The following is a 16,473-nucleotide window of genomic DNA, read 5'->3' as shown; positions in this document are numbered from 1 at the left end:
GTAGATAAAGAGAAACCAGATAGCCAGAAATGAGAGCCTAAACTAGGCCAAGCATTTAAAACTAGTTAAGTCTACACGTCATGATTTGGGAGCTGGTTGGTGGTGCAAAAGAAAAAACCTGCCTCAAAGCATGGTCCCTCTTGTCCTCTCCCTGTCACCTGTCTCCAAATGTGATGGCTTGCATGCTCCGTTATCGTCTGACACCTGACAGGGAACTTTCAACAGAGTTAAGTACATGTAGCTGCCATGTCTTTGAGTCTCCAAACTAGTAAATAAACTAAACAAATCTCTTCTTTTTACAAAGTGGCTTATCTCAGGTATTTTACTGTGGAATTAAAATATAGGCTAAAACATTTAGGTTTTTAAGAAACAGTATTATTAAAAAAAAATTTAAATTATAAAACACTATTATTATTGCAGCTTATTTATCATTTAAAATCTTTTTAAATTGTTGAATTTCCTATTGTACTAATGTACTATGTGTTTCTACATAGCAAGTATTACCAGTAGTTATAATAAACTGAGAAAACACAAAAGCAAAACTCACCATCTAGCTTTTAAGGTTTGGAGTCACCCAGAACATTTTCAGTAAGAATTTGTTAAATATACAGGTAGTTATCATGCTAATATAAAGACAAGCTGAAAAGTGCTTCTTAGGTCCACCTCAGAGGAAAATGCAGATATTAACAGTCTATGCTATGCAATAACTATCAATTCTACACTAGCAATGCCAAGTTTGTATGTCATCTGAATCATCATCTTCAAATGCTATAGAAAAGTCCACAGGACAGTTTCATTATTGATAAATCTCTAACAAACAAGACTAAGAAAGCATTTATTCTATACGAATATCACTATTTAGCACCTTTTCCCCATTGTCTGTGAAGTTATTTACTGAAAAATCAACTTACATTAAAGGTACAAATAAAGAAGTTAAATAATCAATAACTGATTCAAATATATTTATTTCAATATATGGAGAAATAAAACTAATACTCAAACTAAGACCTATGCTACCGCTTGTTCCCAGTACTGGAAATAAGTGCGATACCACTGAACAACCTGGAAGCAACATCCTCAGCAATGAATTTAACTTCATTTTTTTTAATATTTTAATTACTATAGTAAGTAATTTTAATACAATTCTCTACAGTCATACCTAATAATGCTTAAAAACACACTATAATGTAAATGAGACAGATATCTCCAAACAAATACACCAGGGTTCAAGTTATAATTATCTGTCCAGGGTAAATAACAATGCGTTGGGGAAGAGAAATTCTTGGAGCCAAACAAAAGCCAAGAAACAGTCTATATTATGAAATATGTTTGACTGAAACATGAAATTATTATTCAAACAGTACTGAAGTTGTCTAGAAGAACAAATAGTGGGGGATGCCAGAATTTATTTACTCTAGGGTTTCAAATAATGCTTTCAAGAGTATGGTTAATTACATCACAAATTCTAACTCAGCACATTTAGTTGCCTGAAAACAGAGAAAAATGGTATAAATAAATAAATAAAATGAGAGAGCACACCAGTATCACAATTTTTTCTCATAACTCTATAAACAGTATCACTAGACACCTAAAGAAACCACCACCAAGAAAAAAATGATAATTAGCAAGTGGAATACTTAACTGAAAGAGGAGGAAAACTTGAAATAAAATGTTCTAAACTATTATAAAAGTAACTATGCACTACAAAGAATTTCTGGAAATATAAATTACTGAAATTATTCAGTAATACACTGGAAGAAAATGAAATGTCAATGAAAGGTCCAAGAAAATGTTTCTATCCTCTTTCCTAGAAAGACATGGAAAATGAATGAATGTTTTTACTTATCAAATGGATTTATAAGCTCTAGGAAGTAAGAGAATACACAAGAGAAAAAAAAAGACATGAAAAAAACCCACTACAGAAAGGAAGACTAACCTAAACTTTCATATTCAAATTGTCCACTAAACCTTTTAAGACAACGAGCAAAAAATGAAACTGTAATTCACCCTCCTTTAATTTCATAATTCCAAAGACACAGAAGCATCAACAGGTTCCATATAACAAAAGTGGATTTCTACAAAGAAACAATTCATGAGCCATCACACCATCACACCGCTCCTCAATAAAACTGGTTATTAAAGGCAAAGAAATGTAGCCTTCAAAATTCTGAATGAAGGCAATTTAAATGTGAATTTAAACCCAGCCAAGGAATGTACCAGACATGAAAGCCAAAAGGACAGTTTTAAATACTACACTGACAAGCATCCATACACATTACTCCTGAAAACATGTATCAGCTTAGGAGACATTGTAGGAAACTGTGAAATGAGTCCAAAACAAAATAATAACAATATGAGATCCAAGGAAACATGTAGCTTAACAGAGAATGACATGGTGTTAGCTAGCATCATATCCAGAAAACAGCACATTAGTACTTCACTATTAGGATTAAAAAGCAAAACAATCAATGAATAAAGCATATGTCTTTCAACCAGCAGGGGAGAAACATAGCCATAAGAATGTTCAAGAAAAAGACAGGCATTGTCACCAATACCTACAATTCCAAACTTGGGAGACTGAGGCAGGAAGAACACAAGTTGAAGGTCAGTTTGGGATATATAGTCAGACCTTGTCTCAAAAGCCATAAAAGGAAAGAAAAAAAGTTTAAAAAAATCATGATGCAAACCATAGAAAGACATAATATTGAGAACTGAGAAGCTACAAAAAAAGTCCCTTTTATCTTTAGGACACCATCATAAATCATAAATGGTGTTTGTTGTTTTTCAGTTATAGCAGTGTAACTACTATAAACCTTGACAATAAACAATAAATATTATAGACAGCACAATTCATGAAGGGAATATTAGGAATTCAAGACACAGTTTACAAAAGGAAATTTAGAGATAATGTTCTCAAAGATAATGGTCCAACCTCTAAGTTTTAGCCATAAAGGCAACAAAACAAAAAGGAAAAGGTGAATAGGTCTCCCAAGTTAACTCCTTTTCATTTTCATAACAAAGACACCAGATTATGTAAAACCAGTAATTCAAAAATACAGTACTGTGTATTGTATGCACAATTAGGCTACTGATCAACACAAAAATTAAAAATAAAGTTTACAGCTGAGCAGTCATGGCGCACACCTTTTAAGTCCAGCACTCAGGAAGCAGAGGCAGGAGGATCTCTGTGAGTTTGAAGTCACCTTGGTCTACAAAGTGAGTTCCAGGACAGCCAGAGAAATTGTCTCAAAAAGATAGATAGATGGATAAATGGATGGATGGACGGACAGACGGACGGACGGACGGACGGACGGACGGACGGACGGACGGACAGACAGACAGACGTTACAATGATTTTTCTCTAAAGACAGGAACCAACTGAAGAGGGAAAGCACAGAAACGTCTGACATTTCATTTGACACCTGAGTACTACTCACATCCTCACATTATGTTCAGATAATCACTATTTCTCAACAAACATAAACACGGATTCAGACAGACAGACACACAGACACACAGACACACAGAGTGTGTGTGATTCTCTGTCCAGTATAGGAACAACAGAAGTTCTTGGATACCATTTTCTTTGTTTTCTATTATATAGTCTACAGACTAAATACCAACCTTCCATCATGGTATTTCAGAAAAGATGTGGTTAATTAAAAATACTCAAGGCCTTAGGCCTTAGACAGACAGGAATATAAAGATATCAATAGACATTTCCTCATTTGAGCCTTACAACAGTCTTACAAACCAGATTTTAGGAACTAATAAAGAAAAATTTTTGAAAGCTTAAATGATTTGCCATCTTCTCTCCTCCCTTTCCCTACCAAAAAAAAGAGAGAATATAAACTAGTTAAGAAAAAAATTCACAGCATTGAAATCTGAAATGCTTTCCAAATACATGAGAATAAAAGAAAAAAGTTAACATCAAAGGTCAGTTGTAGCAGGAATTCTAATAAAATCCAGAGTCAGAAATAAGGGGGTGGGAGCTGAAGGATGAGAGAAGCAAAACAGCCAGGCATTAGAGAGACCTTTAACCTCTAGCAATGTTCAGACCAAAGAAGCAATCCTGTCCTCAGACTGTCACTCAGACAGCACTGAGCTCTTATCTCCTTCCCCTTTGTATTCCTCTCTCTGTCCAGCCATATCACTCCTGTCTCCATCTCTCAAGTGCTGAGATCACCTTTGTATGCACTCTGCTTCTCTTTTAGACAGATTCAATCTCACATAGCCCAGGGTAGCCTTGAACTAACAAGAGATCCCTCTACCTCTGCCTCCCAAATTCTGGAATTAAAGGTGTGGGCCACCACTCCCTGGCCTGTAGGGGCTTAGCTCTGCACTCTGATCCTCAGGCAAGCTTTATCTGTTAAAACACACACACACACAAAAAAAAAAAAAAAAAAAAAATTTTTTGACTACAGTCAGTCACTTTGGCAAACAAATAGTCAATTTTATAAATTTAAACAGGCACTTACCATATAGCCCAAAATCTTATCCTAGGTTATTAGCCAAAACAAATGGAAATACATTTAAAGAAGGCATGTACTCAATGGTCATAAAAACTTTATTCATAATATTCAGAGACAGTCCAAATTTCTACCAAGTATTAAAAAGATAAAGGCAGAAGTGAGTGACATGCCTATAAGCCCAGTACTCAAGATGCCCAGTAGGAAGGTCATCAAGTTGGATGACTATCTGAGCTACATGACCTTGGGTATAAAGTGAGATTCTGTTTCAAAAAGAAAATTAAAAATAAACAAATAAATGAAGAACTTTATTTCCACACCTCAGAATCCTGCTTCTCACATATACCACATGGATAAAGCACTCAAGTATGTACAGGAAAGAAACCAGACACACAAAAGACTGTGGATTTCAAGAGTCCATTGAACTGAAACCTTAGAAAAGCATAATTATAGTAACAGACAGCACATTAGATGATTGTCAAGGTTGAAAGAGAAGCACTGAACCAAAAAGAGGCGGAAATAAACTTTTAGAGTGATGGACATGTATGAGGACTGTAGTGCTTGTTGCATCACCATAAATATTAGATATAACTCATTAAAATGTTATACAACTTAATGAGGCCTATTTAAAAATTCCATAATAGCCGGGCGGTGGTGGCGCACGCCTTTAATCCCAGCACTCGGGAGGCAGAGGCAGGCGGATCTCTGTGAGTTCGAGGCCAGCCTGGTCTACAAGAGCTAGTTCCAGGCCAGGCTCTAAAAAAGCTGCAGAGAAACCCTGTCTCGAAAAACCAAAAAAAAAAAAAAAAAGAAAAAAAGAAAAAATTCCATAATACATATGGCTTTTTAGCATAGATATTAACCAAGGATCTCCAAAGAATATGAAAAGTAGTGTTTAAGAGGTAACTTAGTTAACAAAAACATAGGACTCAAAAACATCCCTCATCCTATTTGATTGGTCATGCAGGTAAACAGGTAAAGTGGCTGAGTATCCAGCCTAAAGACTAGATCTCTAATAAACATATGGATGATATAAGGTAGTGATCATTCAGATTATAAACTAAATTTTACATCGGCTATTTAACAATAAAAATGATGTATTTATCTTAAGAATGGACAAGAAATACACAGTAAAAGTAGGTAACATAAACAAGAAATACCAAATTAAACACACAGAAAATCACTCTCTACATTTGAACTTTTACATCATAGCTTTAATTTACCTAATTTATGGACCTGTTCAACAATTCAACAGTGTATGGACTAAGCTTTCCCTTTAATACATTAACCCTTTCTACCACCATACAAATTGACTCAATATAGTATTTTTACCTAAGTATTTATATTCTATTATACAGGCACAAGAGTCCTTTTCTATATGTTAAATAATTCTGTAAAGTCTGTAGAATCTGAAAACACCACAGAAAAATACAGTACTAACATGTGTGCATATAAAATCTAGTATCATAATTACAAACTACAAAAATCAAAATTAGAAGGAAATTCCCAATAAGCAAATTCCTAGCCTACATGTTGAGCATTGTTTCTGTCTTAGACGGCATATCAGTGTTTACTTGATGAGCTCTCAGCACACACTCGCTGTTCAGCACTTTCGTCAACCTTACTTTAGCACTTACCCCTCTTCTGAACCCAACCTTCTTTCACAATGGTAACATCGCTCATGATGGCTCCCCTCTGAGCCCCCAACTTGGAGAAATGATGCTTTGCAGGATCAGCTTTAGGATTTGGATTCTTTGCTGTGGCCGCTGCTGCTGCTGCTACACTTCCCACTCTCTAGTGATGACTCAGCCTGGAAGGAAGTATTGAAGAAAGAATTTCTTTTTGTCCCCATTCTTGAACTCACATAGCAATAACAAACAACTAAGCCTTTGTGAATGTCTTCATTTGACCTGATGTCACATAAAGTCTATCTCTTCAGACATGAGGGGGGCTTATTTATTCAACAGTTCTATAATGAGGACACTGCTCTGGCCTTGTGACAAATGTGACATGACAGTAACTGAATAAAGCGTCCTGACAAAACCATGTCAGATCTACACAAACAAACAGAAAGCATGTCTTAGAACATATACTTGAAAGGACGGGAGAAAGAGTAAAAGTTAAGTGGCTCTATCCCTCTAATTTCAGAGAGTTATGTCAAAGTATTTTTAATTGATGTACTTTATGTAAAATACAATGTGCCATGAAACTAATGTTTATATAATCTGCCTTGCTCTAAAAATATTTTAGGTATATTACATTAAGTACACAACATTAAGTAATTTTTTGGTAGATAAAGAAAGTGAAACAAAGGAAATATGAAGTAGAAAAGACATGACAATAACTAACTGCTCATCTATCATAATCTGATAATCTTCACAACTTTATTAGGACACTATTAATTTCACAGAATGGAAAAAACTGGGACTCACAGAGAAAAGGTAACTTGCTAGACTTCAACGTAGTAAACTGTAGAGCTAAGTTCTGAATTCAAAATGCCTGGCTCTGAAGTCTGCTCTCTTCATTTCAAAACTCTACATGTGAAAGATGAGCCAAATTTATGGAATAAAATGTTTTAGGAAATCTGCAAATTCAAAAACATAACAGGTTTCAATGCAACAGTATCTGTAATATAAAAAAAAGAATTGCTCAAAAGAAATAGAGTGTTTTCTAAGACAAACAGTAGAAATCTATGCCCTGGGTCTTTATATGATAAATTAGGAATAAAAAGGCTTCCTTACATATCTGGCAATAAACTAAATGAACTATTTATTATTATCCCTACCAATTTAAGAAAAAAAATGCTTCTACATTTGCAAAAATATAGACTATATATGCTGGTGTTAGGTGGCCAAGGACATGATGAACAGCATGAACTCGAGGTAACTAGAAAAAAAAGGGTACCTAGAGTAACTGTACTACTCTATGAAGTTGGGTTTTCATAAATAGTAAACAGCATTAAATTCAACATTGGACTCCCAGCTAGCACTGAACTAAATTATAATTTTCCTCCAACACATATTATATGTAAAGCCTAACTTTTTATCAATCAGTGATTAAAACTAAACATTCTCTGAACAATCTGACAAAGGCTACATGGCTCAATAGAAGACCACCCTGTCATGGGCTATACAAATACGTTATATGTAATACATAGGGGAAAGGGCAGAATTACTCAAAATCATAATCATGGGGACCTGTTGCTGCAGAATAAAGACAGATGCTGCAATCTGGGTCTCTTTCCTAAAATTATGATTGTTTGAAAGAACATCAAACTAAGAGAAATTTGAAAAAAATAAATCATTTGTTCAGGTAACTTTGGGGAAATTTTATAATTTTGTCCTCCTGACACATCTCTACTAACATTAAATATTTTAAAATAAGATATAATTTACCACCCACAATTCCCACACTGAATACTGCCAGAAGAAAAGTCACATTATTTAAAATAATATCCACTTCACATTAAAAACAGAACAAACAAAATAATAAAAGCCCTAAAGTATAGCATCAAACATCATTTTATTTTAATTGAGATCATATCTGAAAAACCCAATTAACTGCATATTATAGAGCTAGATAAACCAAAGGGTTAACTCTGTGTATTGTATAAAGAATTTTAAGTTAAATACTGGAAAAGACTAGTGCAAAATGATGTCATCATCATAGCTGCACTCAGCTCTTCTCATTGGTACTATTTAGACAAATGAGCTCAATTTCTAGTAAGATTGTTTATTCTTCTCATTATAAAACTATACAATCTGAACAAAAGAGAATTTATATCATTCTTGGGAGTAAAAGTAGAATAAATATTAGGATAATATCAAAAACAATATATCCAAGAGATACTTCCAATTAAAGTAAAATGCGCTGGATCACCCTCACAAAGAACACTGATAGGATGGAAGTCTTCCTGAAATTGAACCAGATCAACCCAAATCAATTAATCTTATTTTAAAATGGACCTGTTTCTGAAAACTAATTTATTGGACAGAGAGAGAGAAAAAAAAGAGAGGAAAGGAGGGAGAGGGAGGGAGAGGAACGGAAGGGAAAGGGAGGAAAGAGGGAGAGAGGGAGGGATCAATGAATAAAATCAAAAAAAAGCTTTTAAAATGTACATTAAATTAAAGCAGCAAGTTTTACAAACTTTATTAGGGCTACTGCACCTAACTGTTAGAAGTGGTCTTATTCCAAGGCATTTGAAACAGTTATCAAATTTTACCTAAGACCACAACTTTCAGTTTTAAAACCTGTTCTTGTACCTAAAAGCTAAAATGGTATCATCTTTAAAGATAATTTTTAAAATGTAATCATTAGATTAGCAGGAAAGGCTGTCTTTAATATGTAAAAGCAATGCTATTGGCTCCTAAAAAGTAAACATATTCTCTGGTTTGATTTCCTAAGTGGCAATGCTCCTGTTCCAGTCATCTCGTCTCCCATTCAGTCACCCACATTTCCACAAACACTAGTCCACAAGATGATTTAAAGTTCTGTCACCTGTTTCCAATGGTAAAGCAAACGACCCTCCTCCCATAGTAACTTCTGTAGAAATATGCTCTCTGCAGGCTCTCTCCAGCGAGTTAACATAAAATTTGGTTTATTTTTAAGTTTATTGAATTAAATATTTTAGTGCTAGATAATCTAATTTTTATCATTCTTATAAAAAGTTACACACAAAATTCATAGTGCATTCAATAGTGAAGTTATTTTCATTCATGATTCACTATTAGAGAATATAATAACTTCATTTGAATATCATTTTATAATGTACAAAACCTTTCCCATCTTTAATTCTACTAAATCACAATATAAATTATTAAAGCAATTTGACTGTGCCTGGCACTTATTCAACAAATACAGAATTAGTGAATAAGTAGATGAATGAACAAAGAAGTAACAGCTTTAGATATTAAAGAATAAGCTATGCAAACAAGTTTAGTAAGTCAACAGCAAAAATAGCAAGCTGCCATTTTTAAAACAAAACTAAGTTTAAACATTATGGAAGCAGTTATATGTAATTAAAATTCCTGTATGTTAAGTCATGTTTCCTATGGCCTTCCATAAAGTGCAAGGACTAGACTACATTAAAACTACCCTATTTTTTCTTAACATTTTAAATCACTTTGTGTTAAGATCATCAATTTTCAACTCCAAATAAAATAAATCTTAATGTACCCAAAATTATTCATTATCAGAAGATTTTCTTATTGATGCTTTCAATAATTTTCAAGACTTCAGCAACCAGTCATGCAATTTAAAGCAATAATATCAAACATGCTTTAGAATATCATTCATTCAAAAAATGTGAACTATAGCTATACTTACTCAGCCAATAAATTATAATATAGATGTATATACTGTCTACTAGGTGACAAGAACTAAAATAGCATCTTAAGTCTTTCCCAAGCCTATTATATATTTGCTATCCAAGATCTTTCATTTATAACCCCTATTTGATTCTTAATTATGATCCTAAGAAAACTGTGGCCAAAAGTAATAATGACAGTATTTCCCACAGTTACCACATACAGGGACAATCAATAAAAGTAATCACCTGCAATTAAGGTCTTCCATCAGTTTCATATGCTTTATATGAAATAACAAAATATAAACTGTCAAATGTAATTAACAAAATGTTTTAAAGTAAACCAAAGAAAAAAATAAAAGCATCAAGAAAACTATCACAAATGAACTAACATAAAACTAAACTTAGATTGAAAAGCACACAGTAATTCTTTCATACAAGTGAAAAGCACACAGTAATTCTCTTTCATACAAGTAAGTGCAAACTTCATATGTTAATAATTTCCTGTATGTCAGCTACCTCTTTTTTGTTTGGGGGGGGAGAGAAGGGGGATCTCTGAGACCTGTAGGCCTGACAACCCTGGAACCCACTAAGTATCAGGAAATGTCCTTGAACCCGCCTCAAACCCCCAAGTGCTGGGATTAAAGACGTGATCCATCAAACCTGGCTTCCTACATGCTTATTTCTAAATTAAAATCCATAATAACTTTCTTTTTTTTTTTTTTTTTGGTTTTTCGAGACAGAGTTTCTCTGTGGCTTTGGAGCCTGTCCTGGAACTAGCTCTTGTAGACCAGGCTGGCCTTGAACTCACAGAGATCCGTCTGCCTCTGCCTCCCGCGTGCTGGGATTAAAGGCGTGCGCCACCACCACCCGGCTCATAATAACTTTCTTTAAACTGTAGTTGATCTCTGGCTGTAAGGTTCTATGCTATCATTTTATAGACTTTATGATAGCCAAACTGAACTAATAAAGGAAATTAATTTAAACTGATATTTTAAAACATAAATGATGAGCAAGAGGAACTACTTTAGATTCTATAGTAGCTTCAGATTTTAGTAAGTATATTGTAAGAAAATCTAAGCCAGGATGGTAGCACATGACTGCAACCCCAGCTACTCTGGAGGCTGAGGCAGGGGGATCACAAGTTTGAGGCTAGTCTGGTCAGTATAGCAAGTTCAAGGTTAGTCTGGGCCACATGTTGAGACCATGGCTCAAAATAAAAGCATTAAAAGGGAGAAGCTGTGAAAGCTGGTATGATAAACAAAACCCTGCTTTTGATCCCCCCCCCCCCCGCCAAAAAAGAGAAGAAATTAATGTATATGCCAGGACAAATACACAAGGCTGTATCAAACTTTCAAAAGTATATGCAGGAAAAGTAAACACACTGAAGTGGAAATGAAATTCAAAACAATTTGTCTTTATTTTGAATAACCTGTTCCTACTTGGAGTTGTTACCCTATAAACTCTATTCAAAATACAGTAATAACACTGTAGTTTTTTTTCTAAAACCTGGAACTTTTAGACAAACCGTCAGATCTTTCAAATTAATTCTTAAAAACCAACTTTATAAACAAAAATACACATACAAAAAAAGCATTTTCCTCTTTTTCTCTACATCAATGTACAATCTCAACCAATGTACATCTCAACATGTCCATTATTAAAAAGTTTGTGCTAGGTGATATACCTAATATTCTGATTTAAAACACTGATATGCTTATCCTCTGCTTCACATAAACCAATAAAAAAAAGCTATTGAAACAACCCCTTTTACTTCTAATGTAAAATGTTGCTTAACTGTATATGAAGGCACCTATGATAACTTAGGGCTACTAAAGAACACTGGCTCAGCTGGCCATTTAATTCAATATACACATAGAATTCTAAAATCTGCCTCAGGCACCTCTCAACTGTAAAATGGAAGTACTTAATGTACAAACATAAAACCTATCTCTTGTCCACTAAACGTCAAAAATTACTGGCAGATTTTCCCCCCAGGATTAGAATCCCTGGCAAAGTTCCTCTCAAAGTTTTCTTTAGAAAAAGCAACAGACAGACCAAAAAAAACTTTATTAACTGTTTCCAACTCTGCTTCACTCAGACTGGTGCTGATAATGTCCCTTTAATTCTCTGTGCCTCAATTTCCTTAGCCGCAAAGGAAATGTAGCATTAGATATTTGATAGCTTTTTCATAGCTGATATTTAGGATTCTTCACATTGAAATCTACAATTGACTTCATACAGAAGTGGTATTGCAGATGACAATCATGATTATGTACAGCTCCTATCCTCAAAATTTAATATACAGTTAAAACAAAACATCAAGTAGGCATACAACTCAAACCAAATCTTGGCTAATCTCCATCACTGGCTAAATTCTACCTTCCTGTTCAAAACTCCCAGACATCCAGATATAGTCAGGGGCTTTCTTAATATAGAAGAGATAAATTCTCATCTAAACATCTTTTGTTTTCTTCTAGAAAACCTTTTTACTTTCCTTTCAGAATACAAGAAAAATTACCCATTTAGAAATACAAAGTACATTAAGGCAATAATTTTAAATAAGTATATTTGAATAGTTTTTTAAGAACTAAAAGCACATTTGTAAGTCAAAAGGCATATTAATCTATTCACCAACTATCTGAAGATTTCCTTGCAGAAGAAATGTACTTCAAATTTGATGAAAAATGCTACAATAAACTATGTAAACAGTTGAGGTATTTATTTTGACATTTGAAACAACTAAAATGAAAGAAATATTAGCAGTTTAATCAATACAGCTTTTAAAACTATATTAACTTGATTCTGTGGAATTTATTATAGTATAGACAATATAATTATACACACACACACACACATATAATTTAGCAATGTCACTGTGGACTCTAAGAATGAGTACAAACAAAGTGTTTCAGAATAGGAAATTTTAAATAAAATGATTTTATGCTGTATGGAGTGTTTTCTTGTGTGAAGTTCACTTTCAAAAGTGCATCAAAATTGTTGCAAAGATTAGATGAATTACATTAAAGTACATATAGCAATATCTGGCACATGGCAAGTGCTCAGGGGTTAGTGGCTAGAATTAACTGGAAACTAAGTCTAGTCCTATCAGATATTAAAGACTTTAATGACACATCTGTTAATAGTAGTCTACCTTAGAAAAGAATATGCTGCATTAAACCAAGACTAAGAATGCAGAGGATGCTGAAATATGGCACTCAAGAGCAACTTTTAAATTACTCAAAGATTTTAACACAAACCTTCCATTAAAAATAGTTGCATTATTAATTCAGGGTAACTTGAAAATGCAATCAAATATAAAATTAACCAAATAAAGTAATTTTTGGTCTTGCATTTAATTGTAGAAATTCAAAATGATCCCAAAATGGTCTTCTTTTTAATGCTATAAACTTAATCACTATAAAGCCAAGATCTTACTAAATTATGATTCAGATCCAATTAACACATTAACAGGAATCACCTTTTTATCCCAGGGATAAATTCTTGAACTTATATATACTACAAAGTATTACTAGTTATCTCTTCATAAAAATATGCAAAGTTTAATTAAAAGCTAAAGTTGTACAACGATGTATGAGACAAGTTCCCTGTTAGGAAGAAGCCTAAGCATTTAGAAACTTTCACATTAAAATCAAAACCTGGAGTTTAAAAATTCCTAAGCCCCTACACTGAAATCCATGCTTTGTCCCTGAACTTTAATCAAAAGACTTTAGATGCACAGTTCTACAAAACAAACTTAAATGATGGTATCTTTTGAATGAAGTGCTAAAACCTTACTCCTCCAAAGCACAATCCTCATCTTACTATTTATACAGTGAATTTAATCTTACTTAAAATGTTTTAGTTGAAACATTACATATACAAGCTTGTACTATTGGCACACACCTATAATCCAATCACTGAGGAGGCTGGGGCAGGAGGATCCCTAGCAGGCCAGCCTAGGCTACAGAGTTAGTTTCACAGAAGCCTAAGCTACACAGGGAAACCCCTCTATTCCAAAATCACAATAAATACAATTACAAATATTAAAAAATCCAAATATTTTCAAGTATTCTTTCATATACAATGCAAAACTACCAATGTCAAGGTTAAAGAAAAAATAATTTTAAGTTGAAAACTATTCATTCATCATTACAGAAAACATAACTTTAGGGGAAAAACGAATAAAAAAATTCATAATTTTTATAGTAATAACTTTTTAAAACTAAGGAAACACGCTACTGCAAATATCCAGAACAAACACAAACAAAACCCTACACCTACATTCATCCAAACTTGTCACATTCAAATGACACTTTAAAATTAGAACCTCAAGTTACAGATACTAGGGTCATCTCTGTTTTTCAGAAAGTTATTTAAAAGAATCAAGATTTCATAATGACAAAAGGAATAAAGTCCAGTCTTGAACTGCACCTTGAACACAGTTTCTGGTCATACAATCTGGAAAACTAGTAATTCATGAAGATACTTTTTAAAAATGTTTTAAACAATCATCTTCTGGAATATTCAGACCCATCTTCACGCCCTAAACCATATTTATTGGACTCTTCCACCTTTGGCTTTTTCAACTTTTTCCTAAGTGAATATATAACAGGGGTTCCTACCATAAACAAATGCAGTGGCTGTTTAGAAATTTGTATTTCTACTAAAAAATATGACCGTGCTTTACCAAATACGGAACACATGTCTAAACTGATGATCTGAGACAACTGTCAATGTATTACATATGAAGCCCTTGTACTGTATCCCTTTCAGGACTCACCAAATGTGTGATGACTCTATCAATAACAGAAATTAATCGACACAGAGTCACAGGTTTTAAACTGTAAACTTTTATCAATTACAATCCATCAACGCTTTTAACCAAAATATATCACACTGGTGAAATGAGTTTTATTTTCATAACATTCTTTTGATGGAGACATGAGAGAATCCAAGCTTTAACTTATGGGTAAGCATTTTTTTTCCTGCTCTCTAAAGATATCAGTAAACACCACTACTGTAAAAACCTGGCCCTAAAGAGAGTCAGTTATCTCTAACCTAAGTGTAGATTCCCAGGAAATCCCACACAAGGGGCGACCCCGCCTCGGCATCAGGGCTATCATTGTCACCAGCCTAAGCTTCAACTTCGGGCTTCTAAACGGCCTCACCAGCATCATGGCTGATGCAGACCGATGCGCAGGAGGCGGAGGAGGTGGACAAGGAAGAAGCTGGTTTGTTTACTTGCAGCCTGAGCCGCCTCCGTTGCCGTCGCCGCCGCCGCCAGCGACAGCATCAGTGGATCAGCCAAACCCAGCATCTTCCGCACATTTCTATTCTTAGCACACAACTCCCTAGCGGATCAAAACCCCACTACTATTAAAAACACAGACTTGCACGTTACCCACCTCGCACACGCATACCCGCACCCCATCAACACCCTCCTCTCCCAGGCGCCGGAGGGGTGCGGCGAGGTGGGGTGGGTAGCAGGAGAAGGAAGGAGACCCCGGGGACGCCGGTACATCCTCGCCCGCACTCCCGCCACTTGCGCAGACGTCCCCTCCCCCCAACCCAAACACCGACTCGCCACCGGCTGCTCGCGTTACATAACCTCGCCGCCGCCCCCCGCCCCGGCCCGCCGCCCCCTCCCCTTGCCGCGCGGCCGGGCGAGTTCAGGGTGAAGAGGCCGGGCTCGAGCGAAGCAGAGCCCTAGGGCGCCGGGCCGGGCGACCCAGACGCGCGGCACACGGTACCGCTAGGCCGGGAACACCCCCTCCCCGGCCGCCCGCGTACTGCCACCGTTCCCCCGCCCCCCCCCCAAGCGAGGGGGCGTCGGTGTCACCCACGCGGGGCATCCCCCGGCCTCCACCTCCACACCCACAGCCCCCAAGCCTCCGGAGGGAGGGGGAAAGCCGGTCCCCCGCCCACGCCCCCGGCGGCCACGGTGACACCCAGACGCCCCCGCCTCACCCACCCGCATCGCCGCCGCCCCCTCCTGAGGGAGGCAGGGAGGGAGCCGCGGGGCCCTCGGGGAGTTCGACGAGGCGGGGAGGGGGGCGAGAGCTGGGGGCGGCGGCTGTTACCTGCAAAGGCGGCGGCGGCAGCCCCGCAGCTGCTCGGGCGGTGGCGGAGGATGGAGCGGGGGGGCGGGGGGAGGAGAGGGGGCGACTCGGGGGTCCCCCTCCCTCCTCCTCCCCTCCTGTCCTCCCCCCCACCCCGCTGAGCCTCTGGCCCCCTGGAGCCCGGTGCTGCCGGCGGGAGGGGAGACGAAGGCTGCAGGGGAGGGAGGGAGGGAACCGGCCGAGCGGGCGGGCCGCGGCGCTGGAGCGGGCGGCGGCGGCGGCAGCGGGAGGAGGGAGGAGGAGGGCGGGCGGCGGCGGCGCGGGGAGGAGGAGGAGGCGGAGACTCTACTTGGGAATCGGATGTCGGCTACAAATTCAATTCATCACCAGAAAACACCGCTCGGGCGGGGGGCCGGGCCCAGCTGCCCGGCCGGGGGGCAGAGGCTCCGGGCCGAGCGTGCAGGGCCGGAGACCCCGGACTGCGGCCTCGCCTCGCCTCGGGGACCCGGCAGTCGCCTCCCCGCCCCCTCCTTCCTCCCTCCGGGGGCTGCCGCCGAAGCTTCTTGCCGCCGCCGCCGCGGGGCTTGTTGTTGACTTTGAGGAAAACTCCTGACGTCAGGGGCTGGCTCTCCGCGAC

General features: G+C 37.4%; 1 protein-coding gene across 3 annotated transcripts in view; it reads right to left on the bottom strand.

Annotated features, from left to right (window-relative positions):
- The window catches only part of Akt3 (AKT serine/threonine kinase 3), a 237,517-nt gene extending 221,586 nt beyond the window's left edge, over nt 1-15,931 (bottom strand). For 2 of the 3 annotated variants that reach the window (XM_038348694.1, XM_038348696.1), the window contains exons 1-2: nt 6,902-7,038; nt 6,107-6,279 (exon numbers count right to left, since the gene is read on the bottom strand). In XM_038348694.1, the coding sequence (XP_038204622.1) occupies nt 6,107-6,152 (46 nt within the window). In that variant the 5' untranslated portion in view covers nt 6,153-6,279; nt 6,902-7,038. Of the gene's footprint in view, nt 1-6,106; nt 6,280-6,901; nt 7,039-15,857 lie in introns of those variants that run through there. The other variant, XM_038348695.1, reaches the window with a different exon arrangement.
- Nucleotides 15,932-16,473: the final 542 nt, after the last annotated feature.

Source organism: Arvicola amphibius, chromosome 12, assembly GCF_903992535.2.
Source record: "Arvicola amphibius chromosome 12, mArvAmp1.2, whole genome shotgun sequence".
Lineage (NCBI taxonomy): Eukaryota > Metazoa > Chordata > Mammalia > Rodentia > Cricetidae > Arvicola > Arvicola amphibius.
This window is presented reverse-complemented; position numbering and strand designations above follow the sequence as displayed.